At 46.5% G+C, this 26,304-nt stretch overlaps 1 protein-coding gene across 2 annotated transcripts in view; it reads right to left on the bottom strand.

Annotated features, from left to right (window-relative positions):
• The window catches only part of DOCK1 (dedicator of cytokinesis 1), a 2,312,292-nt gene that overhangs the window by 287,520 nt on the left and 1,998,468 nt on the right, over positions 1-26,304 (bottom strand). For both annotated transcript variants that reach the window (XM_069611483.1, XM_069611484.1), the window contains exon 45: positions 6,419-6,595. In XM_069611483.1, coding sequence (XP_069467584.1) covers positions 6,419-6,595 — 177 coding nt within the window. The remainder of the gene's footprint in view (positions 1-6,418; positions 6,596-26,304) is intronic.

Below are 26,304 nucleotides of genomic sequence, written 5' to 3' on the forward strand. Positions count from 1 at the left end.
ATGCGCGCGGGTGCCCCACCACCGGATCGCTCGTCGGAAACTCTCGTCGAGTGTGATCCTCTCCTCGAAGCTGCCCGTCGTCTGGATCCAGCGCGCGTCCAGGAACTCCTGCAACGGGCGCATCCGGAGCCTGCACAGGCGGATGAGGTAAATGCAAGAAGACATCATTCCGAGGAGGGACTTGATGGACCTCACTCTGGCCGCGTCCGCAACCAGCATCCGCTGCACCTTGCCCAAGATGGCCCTCGTCCTTTCCTCCGACGGAGAGGCCAGAAGCGACACTGTGTCGAGCTTCGCTCCCAGAAAGAGTGCGTCTTGCGCGGGCACCAGGTGGGACTTGGCGTAATTTATGGAGAATCCCAGGTCTGTGAGAAGTTGGACGGTCCTTGCCGTGTGCTCCACGGCGAGCTCCTTCATCTTCGCTCGGATGAGCCAGTCGTCCAGGTAGGGGTAGACGTGGATCCCCTCTCGGCGCAGCTCCGCCGCCACCGGTGCGAGGCACTTGGTGAACACCCTGGGTGCCGACCTCAGTCCGAAGGGAAGGGCTCTGAACTGGTAGTGACGCCCTTGGACCACGAACCTGAGAAACTTTTGGTGTCCCTTTAGGATGGGAATATGGAAGTAGGCATCCTCCAAATCCAACATCGACAGGAAATCGCCCTCCTCCAGCTGACCCAGAACGTGTTGGAGGGTGACCATCCGGAACTTCTGTGCCTTGATGAATTTGTTCAGTCGTCATAGGTCCAGGATGGGACGCCATCCTCCCGTCTTCTTCTTCACGAGGAAGTATCGTGAGTAAACTCCAGAGCCCCGAAGCCTCTTTGGGACGAGCCCGATGGCGCCCTTCTTGAGCATCGCCTTTACCTCCAAGAGAAGTTGAGGAACGTGATGTTCTTTCCTGGCCACAGGGGGGACGCGCGGGCACCTCTTTAGAAACTCGAGCGCGTGACCCTGAGCTAGGGCGTCCAGTACCCAACGGTCGGTGGAGATGGACTCCCACACGCTGACGAAGCTCGCCAGCCGGCTTTCCACCGGGGTGCTTCGGTGGGGGCCCGACCCCACGGCCGGTTCAGTCCTGCTTCGACGAGGCTTTGCTGCCTTGTCCTCCTTGGCGACGACGGCGGGGTCCGCCTGACTTGCCTCGTCCCCTGTAAGCTTCCTGCGACGACGAACGGGCCGCTTGACGGTAGGTGGAAAATCCGCCGCCGGAACCTTTGGAGGCACCCCGTTTGCCTCCGCCGCTCCGAAAGGGCGGCCGCCGTTGCTGGAGAACCCCAAGAGCCCGGGCCGTCTCCGTGTCTGCCTTGATGGCTTGAAGGGAATCGTCCACTGTTTTCCCAAACAGGTTGTTTCCGTCGAACGGCATGTCCAAGACTCTGGTCTGCACGTCCTGACGGAAGTCAGTAGCCTTGAGCCATCCACGCCGCCTAAGGCACACGCCGTTGCCCAACTGGCGAAATCCAGTGTCAGCGATGTCTGTCGCAATCGTAATGGCGTGGTCCGACGCCACCTCTCCTTCCTGCAAGATCTCTAGGGCTTCCGCCCTCTTGTCGTCCGGTAGGAAGTCCAGCAGGGGGGCCAGTTTGTACCACAACTCCCTGTCGTAGCGGGCTACGATAGCCAAGGCGTTGGCCGCCTTAATCGTCGTCACTGCAGACAAGATGACTCTGCGTCCCATCGTATCTAATTTCTTTCCCTCACCGTCTGGCGAGGAGGTCGACGTAGAGGCCGCGCCCCCCCCGCTTTCTTCCTGGCCGCCGCGGAGACGACCGAGTCCGGGGTCAGCTGTGCCCGAAGGCACAAGGGGGCCGCGTCCGGGACCCGGTACTTCTTCTCGTACCGATCCCTTCTAGCCGGCGTCGTGGATGGGTTCTTGAGGAGGGCGAGGCCCTCATCCCAAATATCGTCCAGTAGAGGTACAGAGAGGACCGTCTTCCACTTGGCCTCGCGCCGTTGATAAAGGAAACCTTCCTTCTTCTTCTCTTCCGGGCAGAGCTGGAAAAGCTCAGATGCCCTGGCGATCATGGAGTGAAACGATCCAATCTCGTCGGGCAGGGAAGCCCGGGTGGGAGGTGACGACGGCAGATCCTCGTCGTAAACCTCGTCGTCCGTACCCGACGCAGCCGTGTCAGTCCCCGTATCATCCCCACGAGTCGTGGACGGGGAGGAGGGCTGAACAGGGCGCAATGGCTGAAAAGGAGGTGGAGGATGAATCCTTCTTCTCTTAGGAGGAGGGCTCCCAGAAGGGCCTGGCTCCGGGTCCCCTGTCGGGAGCGGTTCCTCCGCTGGTGGTAACGGCAGTCTCGTCCTTATCTCCGAGCATAAGGACTGTATAGCCAACAAAATGGCCGCCGAGTTTTCTTGCGGAACTGGTTGAGGGGAGTCCGACGGGCGGTCAGGGGCCCCGTCGGCACCCTCGACGTTATCGTCGTCTCCTACGTCGGGCTCCTTCCCGACGGGCTGGTCTTCTTCCACGCCAACGCCGTGGCTTAAGACTTCGATCAGCTCTTCCTCAGAGGTTGAGGCCGAATCCACGACGACCTCCTGCCCCCCCTTTTTCTTCTCCGTCGGAGGTTTCACGGGGGTCCTGTCGATGGGCATAAAAGAGGACTCCCTCCGCGGTGGCAGGGAGACTCTGAACCCCGAGGTCGCCACCACTGGTGTAGCCTCCACAGGCTGAGCCAGGGCCGCCGCGACTGTCTCGATTGAGGCCTTGGCCGGATGGATTAAGGCTTTCACCACCTTAGGTGCGCTCACCGCCTTCTCACTGCCTCGCTCCCCCTCCGATGGGGCCTTCGAGCTCGACCAGGGTCTCTCCAGGAGCTTCGCCGGGTGCTCGGCCTTCCTCTTACCCGAACCAGAGCGTTGGCTCGTGGTTGATGGCGCCGGGGAGGATGCGCCCTGCCTGGCGCCCGTAGAGCCCGACCGTTCGGCGCTCCCGGTGCCAGCGGACTCGCGGTGCTTGGCCTTGTGTTGGACCCCCGTCGCCGGGGCGTCCTCAAAGGTCTTAGAAGACCGCTCGGACTTCTTCTTCTTCTTCTCGCCTGACGGGCTCTTCCCTTCCAGCCATTTGGCGAGACGTTGATGGCGGTCCTTCATGGTCCGCTCCGACATATTGCCGCAAAACGCACAGTCCTTCTCCACGTGCGTCTTGTCCTCATGTAGGCAGTAAAGACAAAGGGAGTGTTCGTCCTCCTTAAAGACATTCTGAAGCTGGCATCCAGGGCAGACCCTGAACAGCTTTCCGGGCGTCGAGCTTCCCTTCTCCTGGGCCATGTCCGAGATGGGCCTGAGAAACTTCTGGAGTCCTCCAAAAGCGTGGCTCGACGAAATCTTCACCCTTGAGGGGCGTAGACGAATCCGACACGGGTCCCCGTTGATCGGATGAAGAAACGGTGGAGCTTGAGGCTCTTTTGACCGAAAAATAGAAATTTTTTGAGAAAAAAACGTGAAAAAAATAGCACTAAAGCTCGAGAGCAATAGCACGAGGATCCCAACACTTGAACGTGCAGTAAAAATCTGAAGATGGCTGCCAGAGGCGGGGCTTAGGTAGAGGGCAGTCATTGGCTGTGGTCAGTATGACGCAGAGATCAGTGATTGGTTACTACTACGAAAGACAGATCAGAAACGAAACTGATACTGATTTTTTCTTTACCGAGGATTCCCAGCCTGACGACGGGGAATATTCATGAGCATGTGAATCCATGCCAGACCCCATGCTTGAGAAAAAGTGGTTTACAGATAAAGCCCTGGCAGGAGGGTACACCAGGCATTTCCAAACAAGAGGTGTTTATGTAAAAGGCATGCCCTGGCAAGAGGACATTCCAGGCAAGGTCAAATTGGACAATGTTATATGAGAGAATCTGACAGAAGGATAGCAAGAGATAACCAACGAGTGTGAACAAAACATATCTCGGAGTAAGAGTAAATCTGCACCAGGCAGTGCTTTATATACTCATGCTATTGATATAAAGGAACTCGGAGAACTGCTATTAAGTGAAGAGAAATCCAGGGGAAGGGAATTACCATCTGGGGCTATGAGCTATATTTACTTGGAACTTTTGTGTTGAGTTAAACATTTCTTCTTTAGAATATTTATACACATTTGACGGCCAAAGAAATGTCCCTTTCACTTTAGAGTTGATTCTAGAATATGAGGGTCAGAATAGTACTTTGGACAAAGGACTTATTCTTTTGGACATTCTGAAAAAGGACCAACCCATTAGTTTTGTTTTTGTAGTGGAAATACTTCTTAGAGCAGGGACAGAGAGGTGGTTCTCCAAACTCATTTTGTTTACTAAACGTCTACAGCCAAAAACATGAATCCACTGTGTCCAAGTTTCATTCATGACCCTTTGTCAGGATCTCGTCCGGGATCGGTTAACGCATCAGGGCAAAGCTCAGGGCAGCCACAGTCACACCCACAAGGAAGTCTGCCCTTCGTATACAGTTTACACCTCGTTCTGCTTTTCATTCTCTTTTCTGAGGGAAACACAGTCGCTTTAACCAGAAAGCAGTGGGCGACAACAGACCCCTCGTTAATTGGCGGCTGGCAGTTACCATGGCAATGTCGGCGTCCCTTGTACAAGCGCTGTTTTTCTGTCTTCCGTACGGAGATGCGTCGGAAGAAGCGGTCACGCGATGTTAGAGACTTAAGCCCCTCCCACGCACATGTCGGTGCTTCTGAATTCATACAGCAAACCCGAACCTGCGTTCCTGTGATTATCTTGGATATTGCTAATGACCTAATTTCTGTCATAAAGACCCTGCTTTTCTGGTTTCCTACACTGTTTGGATGTTCCCCTAACGACTCTGCTTTGCTTAATGGATTGCCTTCTCGTCTGCCGATTCTGTCCCTTGTTGCCCGCTTTCCTGACGACTAGGCTTGACTCACAGACTTCCTTGATACTGATTTTGTACTTTGCCTCACTATTCCACGCCGACCCGGACCGCTACTCTGAGTGCTTCAACATTCTACAACCCCGAACTTCCCGGGAAGTTTTCTGGACATTTGCATACCGACAAGTACACAGTACACATGGACTAGAGACTTCCTCAAGTGTACTTGGACTATTGCTAGGCGTCCGCATGCAGTTGGGTCAGGTTTTCTGTTTGGATTACATTGCTGCCAAATCTTCATGTAGACTCTTTTTAATGCCTTCAGGACTTTCTAAAGTTGAAGTGTTGCTTTACACCCATGAGTTTGAATACCTCGTTCATGAGCTTAGAAGGCTACAGCACGGTAAGCCATTCTTGTACATCTTGAGTCTTTACTCAGTCTCACCTGTTTCTTGCACTAATACCTGTGTGGCGTCTCATTACAGAATTTCTGACTTCTTGCCACTGTACAACCTACCAGTGCTACTCTGACCTTCCAGTCATCGTTAGATGTGTATTGGCACAGGTTAGCTCTTGTCCTCCTGGTTAATTCTAAGTTCTGTGATTACCAAATGCTCCAGTAACGCATATTTACTTGTGTTTCCTTGCAGGCATTTGCAGCTTGTGTTGTATCCCATCTTTCAATGAATGGACTCCTCTGTATGTTTATTTGGGCATACAGGGGGAACATTAGTAGGAAGAACTCTTCTCCTACACTATGGGGTCAACTACGCATCTCCTAAGGGATTTGAAGGCGAGTTCTGACACCCTTCACAGGGAACTCTGGGGAAATAAATCATACACCACCTCTAGTGGTTGTATCACTTAACTGGTGACTTCCCCAGGCCTGAAGATTTCCCCAAATCGCCTTAATGGGTAATGTTGAAGTGTTAGATGATGACTTCCCAACTCTTAAGAATACTGAAAAAAATAGAGATAAACGTGCTTACCTTCAAAGCCTTCTAAGACATCCTTTAGCAGAGGTACTAGTTGGAATATTTCCTGACACAAACCTTTGGCTTTTTCACACACTCAATCTCCAACCAGCAATAATCTCAATTTACTGCACAATACTAATTAAACTCTGGAGCTAAAACACTCAGATAATGTACAGTTTTAGCTAACTGGTCAAAATGTCCGTTACAATTGATAGAGTATGCAATTTGTACTTCATTTGGAGATCAATTATCAAGTTGTCTTTACACATGGAGGAAGCCTACCCATTGTGGTGCGGAACTGTCATGTCCTTTTGAGTCCATAAAAGCCACAACTAGTGAATATCCATAATATAGCCAGCACATAGTTCTAGTAAATCCCAACCTCAAGTCTTGCTTCTGCAATAATGACAGCAATTACAGCAATGTAATTGTTTAATACACATACATACAGAACAGAATCAGAGTGTAAATGGGCGAGCAAGCTTTACGATGACCATTTCTAGAAAGGTTACGTGAGCTAAAGGAAATTGTTCTTAGTGTGCACCTCTCCCTAAAAAAAAGATTTAGAAAAGCATCACAGACTAGTATTGAACATACTGTACCTTTTCATAATTTGTAAAGCCTCCCATAACTGCTGGATCCACAATTCCATTAAGAAGCATTGAGAGTGGATTAATCGGTAGGTTTGGATCGCACAGATGCTGCTGAACCATATTATCGATTTTCTCATTGGTTAACTGCATGGTTTCTATTGCATTTTCAAGTGGGCTGATTTCAATCTAACAGGAAACAAAGTGTATTTTAGAAAAACATCAGTGCTCCACTTTCACAAACTCACTAAATTGTGCATTATCTTCATGAAATGATCTGCGTTCAGTTATGCTGCATACAAATTCTATGAATAACATCATTTGTTAACATTGGAACAGCCCTCGCTATACCACACCCATCATGCTTAAAACAAACAATATGGTATTGTATATATAAGAAAAAAGAAAATACTACTGCAAAAAACAAAAAGGCACTACAGGATACTAATATATTTAAAGTAATAAAATGTATATTAGAAGCATGATGAAGCATAATGTAAACATTTAACAATAATATAATCATTATCATGCAAGTCCAAGAAACTCTGTGATGCATCCAAATGATATCTAGTGTAATGGCAAACTATAGATATTTATGGCTGAACTATTCAAAGATAACAGAGCATAGTCATGAGATCATCCAATCCTGTTCTGATGAGGACAAATGGCTAGGTAGTGTCTAATTGCGGAACATCAGTACGGATGAACATGACAGGTCAGTATAGTTTTTCAGAAGATTATATGGGAGTCTAATTATTTTTTAATTCACTGGGTGAACGCTGGCAGTCCTTTTAGATCCAGCAAGTTACAGCACCCTGCCTGTCAATGTTATAGCTATGCCTTTACTATTTCACAAGGAACTGGTATTTATGAGTCATTACACAAGGGACAATTGACTGTGTTCATCAATATTCTTTATTGTTAAAATTGGTGGCTGCAGGTTGGATCAATGCCAAAAGTATCTCTAGGGGAGATGCTATGAGCAAATAAGGGATTGTCCTAAACAAAACAGTGTAACAAGGGATCATGACACAAAGGTTGGTCTCTTCCCATCGGTTGAGCACCTTATCAATTCACTCTCCAAATTATAAATTCAACACCTAATCTTATGAGTCCTGGTCTCACCTCGAGACACACTAATCTATAACAGAAAGTTCCAAAAAATATGGGCAAATGAATGTTCCAAATCTTGAATCCAACACTAACAACCCAACTGTCCTAAAGAGTGGCCAGAAGAACAGTTCATAATGTATTGTTAAAATTCCTTCCAAATTCCATTGCAACAAACAGAAATATGCTTTGTGTAGTGGTTACACATAGCCTCATACAGTTGCTCTCTGCTTCTGCATGTTTCTTTGAAACTTTCTCCCAGAGATTCAAGTTGCACAATTCCTTCTCTTGTCAGGCTTCCATTTGTCTTTCCATAACTTAATTTGGTCTTGCTCATCCCCTTGGAGATTTACAGACTCTAGACAAGTCTCTGTTTGACCTTAATCAACTCCTTTTACATCACCAACCCGTCCTAGACCTTAGCCTTGCCAGGTTCAAAAGAATTCTCTCCTGGGCTGTACATTTCTTTCAGGATGCAAACTTGTCTGTCCTATGCCATTTCTTTCTTTCTGGATTCAAAGAGGTCCCACCTGGATGTTGGCTTTCATTCAGGATTCAAACTGCTCCCTTCTGGACTTGGCATGCATTGAAGATTCAAACAGGTCTCTCTTGGACCTTGCCTTTCTTATTCAAAATAGCTCCTCCTGGACTTTGGCCTTCTTATTCAAACCTGCCCTTCCTGGGTTGTGGCTGGCAAAGTGCTCCCTTCTGGACCTTTCAGGAGTCAATCAAGTTCCTTTTGGAACTTTCCTTTCATTCATGATTCAGGAATCAAACAGGTCCCTCCTAGACCTTGGCTTACAGGATTTAAACAGGTCCCTCCTGGTGCTTTACTTTCAAGGTCCAACCAGATCACTTCATGACCATGCTTTTCTTCTCTGCAGGCTTCGCAAAAATACAGTGTCTTTATTACCATCCCCCACATTAGGGCTTTTGTCAGGCAACCAATATTGTGCTACCTCTTGCCATGGGTTAAGGTTCTTATTTACCTTAGTTTCATAGTTGAATGTCCTCTAGCTTTTGCTTTCCTATTGCATTCATGTTACAGTGCAGCTCAGCACACACTTTAGTTGTTTTCTCCCTCCAGAGTTTCCAAATCTGGACTGCTTTCAGTCTGCTTGAGTGCACTTCTGTCTTCCTCTAGCTTGTAGTCATTCTCTGGTTCCTCTGTACAGCAAACTCATGTTGTAGAAAGGGAGCACACTTAGACATGTCTGCCTGTCCTCGGAGTTTTACTGCTTCCGAGTTTCCCCAGTCTCCTTTATGCTCCCATGTCAGGGGTTGGTTTCCAATCTCACCCCTGAATGTGTATTCCTCATTGTCATTTGAATACTCACTGCGTTCTGGTTATTCATTACAGATTTGTTAATAGTAATTTCATATAAGCTTTTGGGCTATTGAGGGGGTCCTGAAAAGCTTTAAATGTGGTAGTAGTGTGCGGCATCCTCTTGGAATTTTCAGTGTCATGGAGTGGGGATCTGCATTGCTCCGTAGATGATCTGCTGTGATCTAACCCAGACTGTGTCAGGTGCCTCTTCGCTCTGGGTCCGAGAGGAGGCATTCTCTCATTCTTCTGATGGTAAGACTTTGTGAGGAATGGCATGTTGCTTTCCCTGGCTTGAGCAAGAAACTTGCTGCTGCGGAGGTCTTCGAACTGCCACATCTCGAACAGCGCCTGAAATCTCCAGCATCTTCATCATATATCCAAGCTCTAATGTCAAACAACACTGGTAGCCTCATCAACCAACATTGTTTGTATGCTGCACTGAACCACACAAAGCTTCACCTTAAACCGGACATGTCGCCGGCCCCCTTACTAGGCCATAAAGACCGCATATGGAAACTAAGGCACAATAACCATATACACTAGTGACACGACAGACACAAGGTTCGATTTCCAAACAAGTATGGTTTATTTCAAAGTATCTCAGTCGGCCGACTGGGTCTCAACGTTTCACAACGTGTGTTCCCAGACCTTGTGAGACGCAAGAGAGAGAGCAACGCTCAAGCAGCAATATATATATACATAACATACAATCTTTACAAAGGCAATTCGATCCGCCCATAAACGTATCATTCAGGCTAGGGTTCGGTGATCGACAGTAATGACACGTTACGACAAGTCTTCATTCAGTCTAAACACAGTTGTTCTAGCAATGGCAGCAGAGACAGTTTTCTTATTATGGGGAACATGGAGCTTCTGGCTCAGCAAGAATATTGTGTTCTCAGCAGGGAAAGCATTCCTTATTACGTTATCTGTATGGCTCGGGTCATGAGCTAAAAGGTCAGATAGTTCTGAAGCAGAAAATACCACTCTCTGCAAAGGAGTACAGCTGAAAGAATATAATTCATGTTTTAACTGCCTTTTACTACAGCGTTTGCTAGACAGGCTGGCACCTGGACTACTGATTAGATGCGGCTTCTGCTCGACTTCAAGGATTTAGGGGGAAAAAAGAACAATGTATCTCTGTATAGTTTGACATTCCTGTCTGTGTTAGTATTTCAGCATTCAGGCCGTGTCCTTGCACCGTGTGTGAGTTCGAAGCATAGAATACATTTGCAAAGCATTTTGACAGAAAGGAAAAAGCAAATGGCCGTCATTTCACAAAATGGACGCCCTCTGGTTACATTGACGATTTTGCGATTGCGATGTTTGTCACATGATGTGATTGGTTTCTGGCCAACATACTATTCATACTACAGGATCCCTTCTGGTCTAACACCCTATCTGGATTCACTATGACATGCTGGACAGGGAGGATTTCACCACAAGGGATACACTGATTGTTACACTGGATTTCCGTCAACCCCAGATCAGATTCTAAGACACCCAGGACACTGTATTTCCTAGCGGTAACTTTCAGCCCCATCTCCAGCATATATTTTGTATATTAATTCATTGATATCTGAAGTGCTACAGCGTTCTCGCTAAAAGTACAGCATCATCCACATAAAGCAAACAGGAATTCTACTTAAGGACCACCGGGAGGACAGCCAGTGTTGTCATCTTCAACAACTGGGAAGAGAATTTGTATACAGATTAAACAGCAGGGAGACCATCACACAACCCTAGTACACCACCCTGCTAACCAAAGGTTACCTTGTTTTTCCACACCTCTGTACCCAATCATACCCTGGCAATATTGCCAGAATGAATTAATTTTCACCAGAATATCCACTAAGGAATCAGGAATAACCATAGCAATAAGCTCCTTCCACAGACGGGCTCTGTGTACATGGTCAAAAGCAGATGATAAACCCACACATGCACGGATGTCCAAACCAAGGACACACGCTTTCAAATAAATGCAGATTTATGCACCAATGTATGGCTCCAACCCCTTCTATGAAGCCCCTCTGTACATCATAAAGGAGCATTTGTGGTGTAACCCAATCCAGTAATATAGATAAAATGAGCCCCCAGCAAATATTTTTCAGGTGCCATCCAAAAAAGGGTAATGTGACGAATTGCAGGAATCTTTCTTTTCTCCCCAAGGGGCAGTGTCCCTCCCCATAAGGCTAGGTAGATGTGCCCACTCTGCAATACCCTACCTAGTGGTAGAGGCAAGGGGGACCTCACCGGGAGACTCCCCCACCCCCAACACCCTTTTATGGGAAAAGGACTCCTGGGAACTATCTAGAGGACCTTACAAAATAAAACCTTCATGTCACTGGGATGAAGAATAGGATGTATGTATGAAGGAGTAGAGAATCCACAAGAGAAAGAGAAGAAGGAATGTAGGCTTACACAGGGGAAACCCGATGGCTGCATAAGACCAAAAAGGGGAGGAGCCGGGAGATGCAGAGAGAGAACCTATGACTTTCAAAAGAGTTTGAGCATTAACTCCAGGGAATAGTAGCAGATGCAGGACGCACCGCATCCTGCAATCTGGGAAGATCGAGAAGTACCCGATACACTATGGTCTCTAGTGAGAGAGCCTGCAGAGGCAGAGCTGGATGCATTGCATCCTAGGATAGAGCGAGAAAGAGCCGAGGAGTGCTGGCATGACCACAGGTTGTGGTGGACCAGCCGGTATACTACATACCGTACAGCCATCCAAGCCAACCCAACGTTAAAGGAGCTGGCGAAAACCCACGAGATGCCAAGTTAGAGGGAGCGTGAGCTAACCCTCAAGAATCAAGAACCCTGGTGATGTCAACCCTAAGAACGTAAGGTAATAGGGGCAACCGGAGATCCGGGGGGAGTGAATGAGAATAATTTTTGTAATGATCATACTTGTCACAGTCAAGAGAAAGATAATATCACAATACCAGAAAGGAGAGTGAATGATAAGCAGTATTGGTATACTCATACACGTCTCAGTCAAGAGAAAGTTCTTGTAAAACCAGGACTAATAGAAGTGAATGCGAAACATTGTTGGAGTGACCCAATTCACACCATTCTACACCAAAAAGGTCTAATCCAAATAAAGGATCAACTTATAAAACGGAAACCCGAGAACATGGTGAACGTAGTAAATATATTTAAAAGCAAAGAGCAGGAAGAAACTAAAGGCTATAAACTGTTCAGAGGAATCAGAAAGAATCCATAAGGAAATGATAGTTGTGGGATAAGTTTACTAGGGGAAGAGGAAAGAATCCCTCTTGGAAGGGACAACAAGAGAAGAGACTAAATCTCAAGATAACAGTGAATGAACTGTATGAACTGAAAAGAAATTGTTACAAGAGAATATCTGAAGATCATCTATTGAAAAGCAGTTGGTCGGAAACCAACAGATTCCAGGTGAAGGGAGACATTCTCCTGGCTTTGAGTTATTAAGGTAGTGGCAGGGTCAGATAGGCTTAGAGTTGGAGGGTGGACAGTTTCATTTTTAGACTATGTGGCGGGTCAGAAGGATGAGACAGACTAGAGTTTGTCATCTTAAACAAGTATTTATTAGAAATAAAAAGAAAAGGCCTCCTTTACCTACTCTAAAGGCTTCCTTACCTACAACTAAAACTAGGGTGCTCGTCATTTGTGTCAAAGTCCAAAATAAATGTCTATCCTTAGTCTGAAAACTTATCTATACTGACCCTGCCACTAACAGACACCACTAATGATTCTCTTCTCCTGCTACGGAAACCGCTTTCCAATAAATGTTCTTTCTTCGTATCAAACCTTCAAATAGCGTTTTGGTAATTGTTTGTATTAAGTCTTTAAGCTCCTCTAGAGGACGTTTCCACGTGTTTTTGCTTGTTACTCCTTGTTTTCTTGACTTCCTGTCTTGAGGGGTATTGACCCCTGTATCCTCTTGTATTATGATTTAATCAAATAACACTCACTTTTTTTTAAATTGTGTTTTGATTTATAAAACAAATTATAAACCTTTTCCATCATATATATATAATACAGAAAAAAGAAATACAAATTGAATCAGAAGAAAAAGGAATACAATTTTAACTCTACCAGTTTCTTAAAAGGGATGAAATCGCATTAATCCTCCGTACACTTCATTTTTCGTTGTGTGCCATGTCAACTCAAAATTAAAATGATACGTCCTGAGTTGCCTTACTCCAGCTAGGTTTCTATACGGCAAATACAACTTCAGCCCCAATATCGCTGTTCACGATCCATTGTTGTGTCTAGCATTCAGTAGGGCAGGGGTCCCATTTAGGGAGGGCAAGGAATTTTGCCTAGTAATGCCTAAAGGGCCTCCAGCTTTGTTCTTAAAATTCTTAAAAAGGCACACAATGATAGTCTCAGGGTTTGGGAGTCGCCCCACATTAGCCTAACCCATGTGAGCTCTGACAGATGTGTTTACCCCCAAGAAAACGCACCCATGATTCTCTCAGCACATAACATTCCAAAACCAGGCATTTTAGAATTTCCACAACATCACAATTGTTACAAAGCCTGCAATTAAATCAGTTCTGGACCGAACCCATTTCCCCATCAGCTCCATTGTTAGGAATTGATTTAGACGGAAGCAGAGATATTGTATTCGGGTTTTGGGACATGGAAAGAGGGATATGTATTTCATAATATCCGCCATTTTCCTTATAAACCTTGTGTATTCTGTGTAGAGTGTGTAAGATGGCAGCAGATCCGTTGTCTCACACCAGACCCATTTAAACAGCTTCTTTTTGACGTTACACATGCTGTTAGTTAGCTCCTCCTTTGTGGAGCCAACTTGTAGTAACATTTCGTTCATAGAGGTTTTGAAGTTGTTAATTGTAGCTGCTGTGTTTGAAGTCTGATCACCAACCCAATGTTGATAAAGAGAGTTTGTTGGAGCATTTAAAAATCTGCGAGTTTCCTTCATTTTGCTCTAATGAAATCAGAGGACTGCGCTGGGAGTCGAATTGCCAGTCCCAACGATTTTTTCAATAACAGCCCTTGTAGCGTACTCAGGTAAGGTCCCATGTCAAACGGTGAGATGTCTAACCTGTATAGTAGCGTTGGTTCCACCTTTAACAGGTAGAATTGAATGATTGGCTGCAAGGAGTACCGACACAACTGAGAATAGATTCTCTTCATCTTTGCCAGGAGCGGGGTATATTTACCCTTTAGAAATAGCTTCCATCCCGCCATTGCACTACTGTTTTCCAGACAGTAGCCCAAATATCTTATGGATTCCACTCTTTCCAAGGACTGATCTCCCACTCTCCAGTTAAAGGTCTTTGGCCTTCTTTTGGTGGTAAATATTATGACCTTAGACTTTTGTCCATTTACCTTTAAGTTGTTAAAAATAGAACGCTTCCTATGCAAACCGTTGGGGTTTTGGCAAACAGTACAATATCGTCTGCAAAAGCAATCTAGTCCAGTGCAACTGTAGCCAATTTTACTGGATTTGTTGTTCCCGCCTCCCATATTCTACCGCTATCAGATGTATATAGGTTGAACAGGGTTGGCGCCAAGACCCAACCCTGGCGCAACCCCACAAACGTAGATATTTGTTCTGTCAAGGCTTCTTCCTGGCTTAATCTGACCCTCACAGTGGTGTTGGTGTGGAGTAAGGCCAAGAGATGCACCATCTTTACTGGCACGTTCCAAGCAAGCAGCTTCCTCCATAGGGTATGCCTACTAACTGTATCAAACACACTTGACATGTCAATGAAAGCCACATGTACAGTCCCCGCAACCCCCTTTTTGACAGCAGCCAGAAGATGCGACATTGTAAAGGCATTCAACGTGGTCCACATACCTGAACGAAAGCCCACCTGAACATATGAGAATAGTTTTTTTAAACAAAATTTGAGTCTTGCGATCTTTCAGCAGTAAAGAAGCAAAAATGTACCAGAAGAGTCCAGCAAGGCAATTGGTCTGTAATTTTGAGGTGCATCAATAGCCCCATGCTTGTATATAGGTATGATGTTGGATTCTTGCTTTTTGTGTGGGACCCTATGTGTACTATAAATATCCCTATATAGATCTCGCAGTGGGTGCCACCAGGCTCCCTGATATTTCTTTATCAACATCGGAGGAATGCAGTAGGGACCTGTTGCCCTAGATGGTTTAGCTCTAGCAATTGCCCATATTAGTTCCTCCTTGTCCCAGGGCTATGCCGTTTTGTCATCTATTCTCTCAAAAGTAGCGTTGCTCTCACCTCCCCCTCAGCACTCAAAAAGGCTACCCAGTCTTGTTGCGTTATAGAACACTCCAAGCTAACTTTAGGACCCTTTAGTTTTTGACCTATAAGTGACCAAAATTTCGAATCCACGTTCTCAAGTACCATTTTTAAGATGCCTTGATTTTCTTTTACATGGGCATCCTGTTTGAGCGATTTAAGAATTTGCTTATGGGTTACCACAATTTGCCTCATGGACTGGAAAGCTAAGGCCTGTAATGCATTTCTTTTTGCTATCTTTGCATGCCTCACCCTTAGATTATAAGTATATAAGTGCTCCCTATTAGAATTAGCTTGGTATCTGTTAGTAAGATGTTTCAAGCAATTTAATGGTGTGTGATTAAAATTATTTGCGGGGAAGAACTCATCATGGCTGTCCGTGCTAGTCAAGAGGAGCTCCCAGTTCAACATGAAATTTCTGCAAGGTGCAGCATTCCATTTTATTGTGAGACCGTCTCTGGGGCCAAGAAAACAGCACAGGGATCAAAACATGCCGTAGAGAGTGGTAACCATAGGGGCAGTATTAATGGAAAGTGGTCACTGCCAGAAGCTGCACCCTTAGTCAAAGGTTCACAAATCCTGCCTAGTTCGGACGAGAAATATATATGGTCAATCCAAGATTTTTTTTGTCCTCTGCACCAAGTGAAGAAACCATTTCCTATCACCTCCCCCAGCAGCAGGCATACGGTTAGATCCCAACACACCAAGTATTCATTCCACAAAGCTCCCAATTCCTCTCGCCTAATACATTTTAGACATCATCTCTACACCCCAACCTCTCTTGCTCAGAACCTCTACACATCCTGCATTTAAATCTCCCCCAAAAATTATGTGCAGATTTTGTTTTGTTCCCAACCATCCCAGGAACAGCTCATCTACTTCAGGGTATATGTCCGCCAGAGACACATTTTCGCTGTTCCAATAGACATTTACCAGCAGAATATTAGCATGCAAACTGGGGAGAAAGATGTTAATTGCAAGTAGGTTGTTTGTGTGCGTTGTTACCACCGTATGAGCGCAATTTAGGTTGTCACAGTTTATTAGGCGGTAACAATCAACTCAGGGAGTCCCCCTGCCCCCCCAAAAACAAGGTGGCACACAAAGCGCTATTTCTTTCAGAATCACTTTGGTGAGGCTTCCAACCCATCTCGCACCCACTCAAACAAATACCCTGTGTATCCAATGGACCAGGAACCAGGCCGGTGTATAATAAGAATATATATTTATTTATGGTTAAACAAGAAAGACCAGCAGCCAATATCAGCCGCCAATGGTGTGGCAACACCCAATATCACAACAACCCTGTTATTAAAACAACACAGGTACAATTTTGAAACATGCGGTCACAACTTACAAGAAGTTTAATTTCACTTTAACCAATAAGAAAATTCACAATACAATGAAAAATAGTTGTGCAGCACACATTTAAAGAACAGGCAATGCTTTGGGATTCTTGTTTTGGGAGGCAAGGGCATCAATGGAAACATTTGTTTTTAGGCTTCCATTTGAAAGGTGCAATTGGGAAAAGGGACTGATTTAAAATTAATGGGAAATTTCGTTTTGCACCCTCCACACCGACTTGAAAGGGGGCATTTTGTGGATTACTTCTTTTGGCATTCAGGATCCCCCACCTCCCTTTTGTATAGAAGTCAAGGATTTCAGAAAACAATAAAAAAACTCTTTATGGGCTATACCGGCTCCAACACACTAGGCATGAACTTTGTTCGTTTCAAATTTTAACAAAACTCATCCTGTGATTTTTTTCTATATGGGAATTAATTGATTTACTTTAATGAAATGTACGAAGGGTCTACACAGTGTCTCCCCCTTCCCAGAATTTAATGAAAAGGATGAAGGTGGGCTGTTCACAACACAATTCACTTTCCACAGAGATGGTGGTTTTCTAATCATTTGAATGGGATTTAATACATTGTGCAAAGGGCCTACCCAGTTTCACCCCCCCCCCCTCAGTTTATCCACTAATTGGAAGGGATAAAGGCAGGTGGCTCCCCACCAATTGATGGCTTTGGGATATCTACTTACATAGGAGCTCTATGCTCTTTGCTCAGCAAGCCAGACAGATTTTGAGGACCCTGTTTTGGTAGGCAGCTCACACCGGGCCTCTCCCACAGCAAGGTCCCTCCAGATAGGCCTCTCTCAGATAGGTCTAGCAGGTTTCCAGTCAAGGTTTACCATGATGGCCTTGGTAGCTCTCCTTGCCTTTCTGCTAGTTGTTCCTCGCAAGAGTCTAGCAGCAGGCAATCGCCTGGAATAAAGCCAGAAATCCTTGTTCTGATGCACACCTGCCCTCTTATAGGGCTGGTGACACTCCAACATGGTCATAATTCCCATGATCAGGATTGGCTCCATTCACCTTCCCCACCAGACCCCCTGCAGAAAGATTGGAGTAACTTCAAGTCATTGCCAACACACATCTACAGCAAGCTCAACGGTTACAAGAAACTCAGTATAACAAAGGGACTCAATTGCAGAGCTTCCAATTTGGGGGAAAAGGTATTGGTCCTCATTCAAACATCCGAGAACAAGATGCTGGTGACTTGGCAGGGGCCATATACTATAAAACCGGTACTAGGACCGGTCACCTATAAAGTGAGGTAACAGGAAGGAGATTTCCAGTACAAACATACCATATCAACAAGGGGGCGTGGCCAGCAGCCATGATATGAGAATACCTTTAAAGAGCTCCTGTCGGATCCTATCGTAATCCGACATATTACGCTGAAATACAGAACTGATGTGTGCAAAAATCACAGCAAGACTTGTTGGGAACGTTGCAGCCAAAGAGTGCCATCCTGTGGAATGACTGAACAAGGTAGGTGCTGGCCGAAGTGGAGTGGTCCCCCTGGACAAAGGAAACAACATGGCGGCTGCGATGGGCTACAATGCATTGCAGCCACAGCAACCGAACTTCACTTAGGGCTTTGGCTCGTCCCCAGAACCGTGAGGCAGCCTAAGAGGAACAGCAGAGGTACAGCAGCGTGATCAGCGCGGCAGCAACGGTATCTGCAGCAGAGATTCAGAGGTGAGCCAGGCACCCTGTTGGAGAAGGAGCAGCTGTTCCCTGATGGCGGGCAGAGCTCCAAGTAGGGCACAGCGCCAGGCAGATAAGCGCCGGCAGAGGGGAGGCATAACGATTGAGAGCCAGATAACAGTGCTCTGGTATAAAATGTATGAATTGTGTTGTGCGCCGAAAGGAGGTAGATTACCCTCCGTTTGTGTAGTGGCCCATCGCGGTACGTCCCCACAGAACTAGGGGATGAATTGATGTTACGGTGCCACTTCTCTGCCGGCAGCAAAGCTGGCCTATGCTAATGTCTCCCACGGAACGGAGAAGACGGGAGGTGTGAATTATATACGTTGATCCTGCCGCAGAGTTCGCAGACCCACGCTCATAGCTAAGAGGAGCCCAACATAATTTTCAATTGACAGCAGCAGCAACCATACGTACATAGAGGCTAACGAGATAAAGTGGCGACAGCATTGGGGTAAAGGGTGCTACCACAACCTTCCTACAATAGCTCACCTGGCCATAAGAACTTTAGCATTACACCAAATAGGAATTGTTTGGAGCAGAGGCTCACAGTGGAGGGGCCGAATAGGCGGGTGGCAACTCCTAAGCCCATTTGCATTGAAGTGTTCCCCTGAGGAAGCAGTGAGAGGTACTGCAGGCCAAAGACTGCGGGAGGGCCAGGGAGAGTGCGGACAGGTGTGGGCAACTGCAAAGAGGGGAGGCAACACCTCCGGAACATCTATCACAACAGCGATAACACCACTATGCCCCAATTTACCGGATGCCTCCTAAAGCCGCAAAGCGAAGGGCAACCAGAAAACGTTGGATAGTTATACCATACCGCCACATCAGATGCACAAAGCGTATACCTGAAAACTTATTAGATCATGCAGACCATTTCTAGCACAAACCAGTTACATTATCCTCGCCAATGCCCTAATACTATCAAAATTAGATTATTCCAACGCCTCATACTTGGGAGCCAACAAATACATCACTAACAAAATCCAGACACTGCAAAATAACACCCTTAGAACGGCCCTGAACTTACCTACTAGAAAACATCTATCAGATATGAGAAGAGATCACCACTTGCTAAGAATAAGTGACAGGATCCTACTTAAAAAAGTCTTGCTAACTTTCAAGTGCCTGAATAATGCAGTCCCCCTTACCTTATGGAAAGAATAGTCAGAAGAACATCGACTCGCCCCTCCAGGGCAACTAACTCCCACTGCCTACAGCTACCTAGATTTAGGTTAAAAAAAACAGGCAGAAATAGTTTCTCGGTAAAAGCTGCCTAGTACTGGAATGCACTCCCACTTGATCTTAGAATAGACCAATCCTACTACAGCTTTAGATGCAATACTCTTAACTGGCTACAATCCAATGACCAGTACGACTAACCAATATGTGCTAGCCTCTGAACTTTCTCCTGCACTTGCTTGTAGCTCTGTACCTGGCCCCCTACTGTATTGTATCCCGATTCTTGTATTCATGTATGTATGAACTTCATCAGATCCTATGATTATGCAATGTATGCAGGGGAGTTGCTAGGTCTGGAAAAGACCCGGGGCTAAGCTGATGTCGGAAATGTTGGGACTGGGGGCTAGCTAGTCTTTTGGCTGTAGCTCCTGAGATTCTATCCGGGGCTACAACCAAAAGATCAGGGGCTATAGCCCTCTTAGTCCCCCCCCCTAGCAACGCCCCTGAATGTATGTATGTACCTTACCATACCCTCTTCCTATGGAACTAAGCTTTAAGTATCCTTTGTACTCTGTTGCGCCCAGTTACCTAAGGGTTCGGTGCACCCTACAAATTAATAAACAAACAAACAAAGATGGCTTCATCGGAGGATACCAGGAAGAATGCGGGAGACACCAACACCCAGATCCTCAGGGCCATAGCGGAATTGATGACAGCGTTGGAAGTTAAAATTGATGAAGTAATAGTAGATATTGGGCTGTTGCGGCAGGATGTGAGGAAGTTGTAGGAAAGAACCACAGAACTGGAATCCCAATTGAAGGACAACAAGGCAATGGAGCAGAATAACGATACACAGATCCATATCTTGCAGGAGAAGGTCAACCTCCTGGAAAGTAGGGCAGAAGACATGGAAGGGAAGGCACGAAGGAACAACATCTGCGTGGTTGGCCTACATGAGGGCGCAGAGGGTGCTCACCCCACCACGTACATTGAAAATCTATTCCTGCAAGACATTGGGCCAAGGAACCTCCCCCAAGGATTCACAATAGAGAGGGCGCATAGGGCCCTCGTCAGGAAACCACCACCTGGTGCACCCCCACGCCCAATAATAGCAAAAGTGTTGAATTACAGGGACAGAGAAAAGATCTGGTCTTACATCAGGCAGGGCGGCACATTGAGCAGGGCGTCTGCAAGCTTAGCCGTATACCCGGACTACACCTTCCAGGTCCAGAAAAGCAGGGCGCTGTTCTCATCGGCCAAAGCCTGGCTGCAGTACGCTGGCCTGAAGTATATGCTAATGTACCAGCACGACAAATAAAAACACACCCTATTCTTTGAACACTATGAGGAGGTGCAGGAGTGGATGGATACAGAGAGAATGAATCCACAGACAGAAGATGCTACCTCTTCAAGTAAATGCACAGACACCATGGAAACAGATGCAAGTGGAACTTGAGATTAGGGCGAGGGCAGGGATCCGAGGGGTGTTAAGGTGAGGACAAAAGAATCCTGACGATTGTTCCCAGGACGGGGGACACTAACTGAGTGGACTGTTCCCCTTGGGTCCGCTGAAGCTGGTTTGGTTCGCTTAAATTGGCAGGATGCACGCCACAGCTGTATTTGGTAGCCTCGAAGGAACTGCCCCGTTTCGAGGTTGCTACTGGCCCACCCTAGAAGTTTGGTTTCTTTTTAGTCTAGGGCACTTGTTTATGTTCCCAACTGTTGTGCACAACCGAGGGAACTTTCCTGGAGGCAGAGGCGATGAGCGGGCAAGCCTGAGTATGGGATCTACTGCTGGGAGATTGTTATTTGTTGGGGGAAGTTGGGGGGATGGGGTGGAACTTGTGTTGCCAAAGACAGTCTCAGAGTTACGGACCTTGCGATTGTTGGTGGGTCATATTGCATGTGTCAAGAGAGGTGGCGGGAGGTGGAGTCTAACTGCCTTGTTCTGAATACGAACACTGTTTGAGGATGGCTAGTGAGTTAAAGGTGGTAAACTAGAATGTCCGGGGACTGAATAACTTTGTCAAAAGGAATAAAGTGTACAACTACCTTCGTAGACATAAAACTGATATAGCCCTATAACAAGAGACCCACTTGACGCTGGGAAAACAAACATTGCGGACTAGAAAATGGTGGGGGGAAAATCATAGGCTCTACATACTTGGCATATGCCTGGGGCGCACTCACTTGGATAGTTCCCACAGTTCCAGGTCCATTTAGGGTGACACAGTCTAGGACAGACAATGAGGGTTGAACTGGTGTTTGTGCAGGGGCTTGTGGAAAATGTGGACAATTACATAATAAACATGTACGCAGCCAATCACAACACAGCAGCTTTCTTCCAGACACTAAATCATAGACTTGCTCCTTACAGGAATGGCTCTCTCATATGGGGGAATTTAATTGTGTTCTGAATCCTTACATGGACAGATTGGACTCCAAAGCTCTGAAACCCACCCCGCCGGCCAGAGCTTTACAGTCGCTGTTAGCATCATTTCACCTGGTGCATATCTGGAGACTGTCACCTGGACTCCAGACACTACTCTCATGCCTCCTCCGTTCATGCCGTTCACACCAGGCATGATTATTTGTTTGTGCGGAAGGACAGCATGGATGATTCCATGACAGCAGAGTATAAGAGTTCTGTCTGACCACGTCCCTTTGCAGATGGCGTGGAGGTATGCACCCTCGAGGCCCCCGATACCCACATGGAAACTGAGAAGTGAGGCCCTATTGGACCATGCTTTCCGGGACCAGTTGAGAGATTGCATCAAGGATTACAATATGGGGAACGTGTCTAGTGCTGGAACCCTTTGGGATGCCCTGAAAGTGGTCATCAGAGGCAACGCAATTGCCAAATCAGGGGGTATTCGGGCCACACCTTCTAGAGAGTTGTTGGCCACGGAGGACGCCATGCATTCACTGACACAGTCCCATGCTGATCCAAAGGTCAGAGTGGCGGAAAGAAATGCCTTGGCGCCAACAGTGTATGAACTGCTGGGAACGGTTGGGAAAACACAGCTACACTAGGTATGTAGAACGACAACATGCTGAGGGGGATAAGCCGGGCAGATCATTGCCATGGCTATGTAAGAAGGAGGAAAGGTGCACATCCATCCACTCAATGCAATCACCGCAAGGCTCTATGTTCAACGCTCAAGAAGGCATCAACAATGTATTCTATGACTTTTATTGTGGTCTATACTGGGAATCGCGAGACCCACTGTCCTGTTGTTAGACGAGATACTAAGCAATATAGACCTTCCTAGACTGGAGGAGGAAGCGGCTAGAGTTGGATGCCCCCATCACGGCTGAGTAACTGATTCATACTATACGGTCACTACCCACAGAGAAAACCCCAGGCACAGATGGATTGCCTGGAGAGTTTTATACAGAGTTTGTGGTGGAATTATCCCCCCCATCACACTAGCATAAGAGAGTTGGTGATAACACCCCTACTGAAACCGAATAAGCCTACACAGGAATGTCGCTCATATAGGCCCCTGTCTATGCTTAATCAAGATAGTAAGATCTTGACAGCAACATTGGCTAATAGGCTTAAGAAATTAATACACACACTGATACATCCTGACCAGACGGGTTATGTGTCAGGGAGGAATATATCCTGGAACCTGAGATGATTGCACCATATCATGCAATAGCACTGCCTCCTGGGAGACACTGTGCGCTATCGCTGCCCTGGACGCGATTAAAACATTTGACTCCATTAGGTGGGATTGGTTACATGCTACTCTACATAGGTTGGGCTTCGTCCCTTACCGTTTACGGTGAGTGGAGGTGATATATAAGGAGCCGGTGGCAAGAGTAAAAATGGGTAGGCACTTCTCTAAGCCATGGGTGTTGGAGAAAGGCACTAGACAGGGCTGCCCATTGTCCGTGCTTTTGTATATCCTGCCGATGGAGCTGGTGGCCACATATCTATGGTCGGAATACATTATGGTGGACACATCATCTGATTTCTATGTATGCAGATGATACACTCATATATGTGCAAAACCCTAAAGATAACCTAGAACTGATAATTGAGGCCCTGGACAGCTTTGCCCAGATCAGGGGCATCACAATCAGTATGGAATAATCTTCTCTGTTCGCGATAGCCCGGCTGATGAGGATACAACCCAACAATCTTCCCGTACTAGCCTTAAAATGGAGGGCGCCTACAATTTGTTACTTGGGGGTGGACATTTTTCTCGACCCAACCAGGGAGCATGACAGCTGCACCCAGAGGGCCCTAGTAGGGATAAAAAAACTCAATGGCTTTTTGGAACAAACTCCCCTCTCGTTGATGGGCAGAGTGGTAGTGTTGAAAATGATTGTACTCCCTAAGCTCTTACATTACTTTACGAATATCCTGTTTAATATACCGAAGGCCTTCTTCAAAGTGCTGGACTCCCTGTGCAGGGAATTTCTATGGCACGGGTAGATTTTGGCTGGCATTGGCCACACTACAGAGACTGTGTAAGGAGGGGGAGCATCAAGGTCCCGCATGACGAGTTGTACTATATTGCACGACAGCTCCAGTTTGTGGTGGGTTGGCTTGGCAATGAACCTACTCCCAACATACAGCTCCTACAGCCAGCGGTGCCAAAAGTTTTTTCTGAAGGAGCTATTGTGGAGTAAGCGGCTACAGGCAAACCATTATCCTTACATGGTGTCACTGGGCATACAAATATGTGATAGGGCGATGACAATAATAAAACTGAAAGACACACAGAACCCTCTGGCTGCCCTGGCTCCAGAGGCGTCCCAGGTGCACAATGGGATTCAAACATTCTGGGAACCCAGGGGCATTGCCACAATAGGGGACCTGCTTACAGGCACCTCCTTCACACCCTTCTCGGAGTTGATCAGCACCACAGGGTTGCACAGTGGGGGCCAGTATTTGTTACACTGTACTATAAAGAACCCGATTGTGTGCAGGTGGCCAGCTTTTTCAGAAAAAGCAGGTGCACTCTCCTTGATAGACACTATGTATGATATAGCCGAAGGCCCACATACGATTTCTAGGCTCTATGGTTTCCTCCTGTAGGGCATGCCCTCCTCAAGCGCAAGCACAAAGTCACACAGGGAGGAAGACCTGGGGTTCGCGCACCCGGATACGCAATGGTTCCAGATATTGCGGTACCTTAAAAAGGTGTCACGTAATGCAAGACTTCAGCTCATCCAACTGTATATAACACATAGGGCATATTTGACTCCCCTAAAGATATCTAAGCTTGGTGGAGCTGTGGTACAACACTGTCCTATATGTGAAGCCACAGATGCTGGTATGTTACATATGTTCTGGTCTTGTCCAAGGTTGACACTGTACTGGGGTGGGATTGCAGACAGAATGCACAGTCGTGGCCTTAGAGTACATCCGCTCTCAGCTGAGGCCTGCTTGCGCGGGTGCTTTACGGGACCCAAACAACTACGTTACACGTCTAAAATGAAAGACTATATTTATACAGGCTAATCGTCATATAGTGATGTCTTGGAAGTCAGCAAGAGGCTGCTGCCTAGACGACTGGTGGAGGGACCTCAGAAATTGGGCACAAGCAGAGACCATAGTCTGGCAGAGGGCAGCACGTGACAGCTCCACCGACAAGAGCGCTGAGGTGCTGGCATAGCACACGCTCATACAATTGTTTACATCGGCCTTGCCGAGCACTGCGGCGGAGGACGGGCCTCCGGAGACAGTACAAACTGTCCCGCCATCGCAGGACAAGTAGGGGCTAAAGAACTGAGACCTGACAAGCAACACAGGGGGGAGGGATGGGGACCAGAGGGGGTATTCTGGGAGTTATGTTGTTTGTAGTGCTGACACCCAAGTATGGTTAAGGTACTGGCGCTAGAAATGTGCATTATTCTACACATGATGGTTGGAATGTATATGTTTTTTCAGCTAAACCAATAAAACTTGTTTTTAAAAAAAACACACCAGGTCAACCTCCTCAAGAAGTGGGTGGAGTCTTCCACTACCATAGCTCTGATCAGTACAGAACAGCCCACTTCCTCTGAGATGCACTTTGGGAGGGACAACTTCAGGGTGGAGGCATTAAGAATGACTCCTGACCTCCAGGAGGGGGAAAGGGAAGACTTTAAACAACTCATTAAAGAGTTTTAGAAGATTTTCTCGGTGTTACCCGGCCGTACCACAAAAGCATACCATAGGATAAACACCCCGCCGAGAACCACAGTGAGACTACGGCCATATAGGAATGTGGAAGCCAGAACTCAAACCGTAAAACAGGAAATACAATTAATGCTGGAAATGGGGGTGATGGAAGCCTCCAACAGTCAATGGTGTTCACCCAATGTGTTGGTGCCAAATCTGGATGGAGTTATACAAACAAGGAACTGACCTTATCCCATCAAAAATATTTATCTTGTTACACACTGTTTTTTCCGTGTGGTGCTCTACGAACAGAAGGCTTAAGACTAGTACGCCTATGAAACAATAAATGTTGAACCCAAATACTCTGGATATCTAATTAATTTGATATCTCAGGCTACCCCGGAGCATCGAGTGTTGCTGCCTTGGAGCAAAAGACAATATATATAGAAAATTACTGTGATAGCTTAGTGGCTATTTATTAATTGTACAGTTATTGTTTAACAAATAGACATGATCTCCCAAAGGAGCATTTACAAAAAATGGTACTTTCAAAAACGGAAACCATGATCATTAAAGTGCACAGTGAATTACATCGAATAGTATGGAACATAAATTCTGGTATTTGACAAGAAATAAACATTTTCAAACAAAAAACCATCCACGCAATGTGCAACTGAATCCAAGTCTATATAATGAGTTAAAAAGACAAAGTGAAGAAAAGAAAACAACAAAAAGCAAAATCCCAACACGTCCTGGTTGTGTGTGATAGGGCAAAGCAACCAAATGCGACCCCCACCAGAGTCTGATGTATTAGTGGCCACGGCCAAAGGACCAAATGTCAAGTCCTAGGGTTTGGAGCCCAGGG

This window comes from Ambystoma mexicanum, chromosome 8 (assembly GCF_040938575.1).
Source record: "Ambystoma mexicanum isolate Mex_15411 chromosome 8, UKY_AmexF1_1, whole genome shotgun sequence".
In the NCBI taxonomy this organism is placed as follows: domain Eukaryota; kingdom Metazoa; phylum Chordata; class Amphibia; order Caudata; family Ambystomatidae; genus Ambystoma; species Ambystoma mexicanum.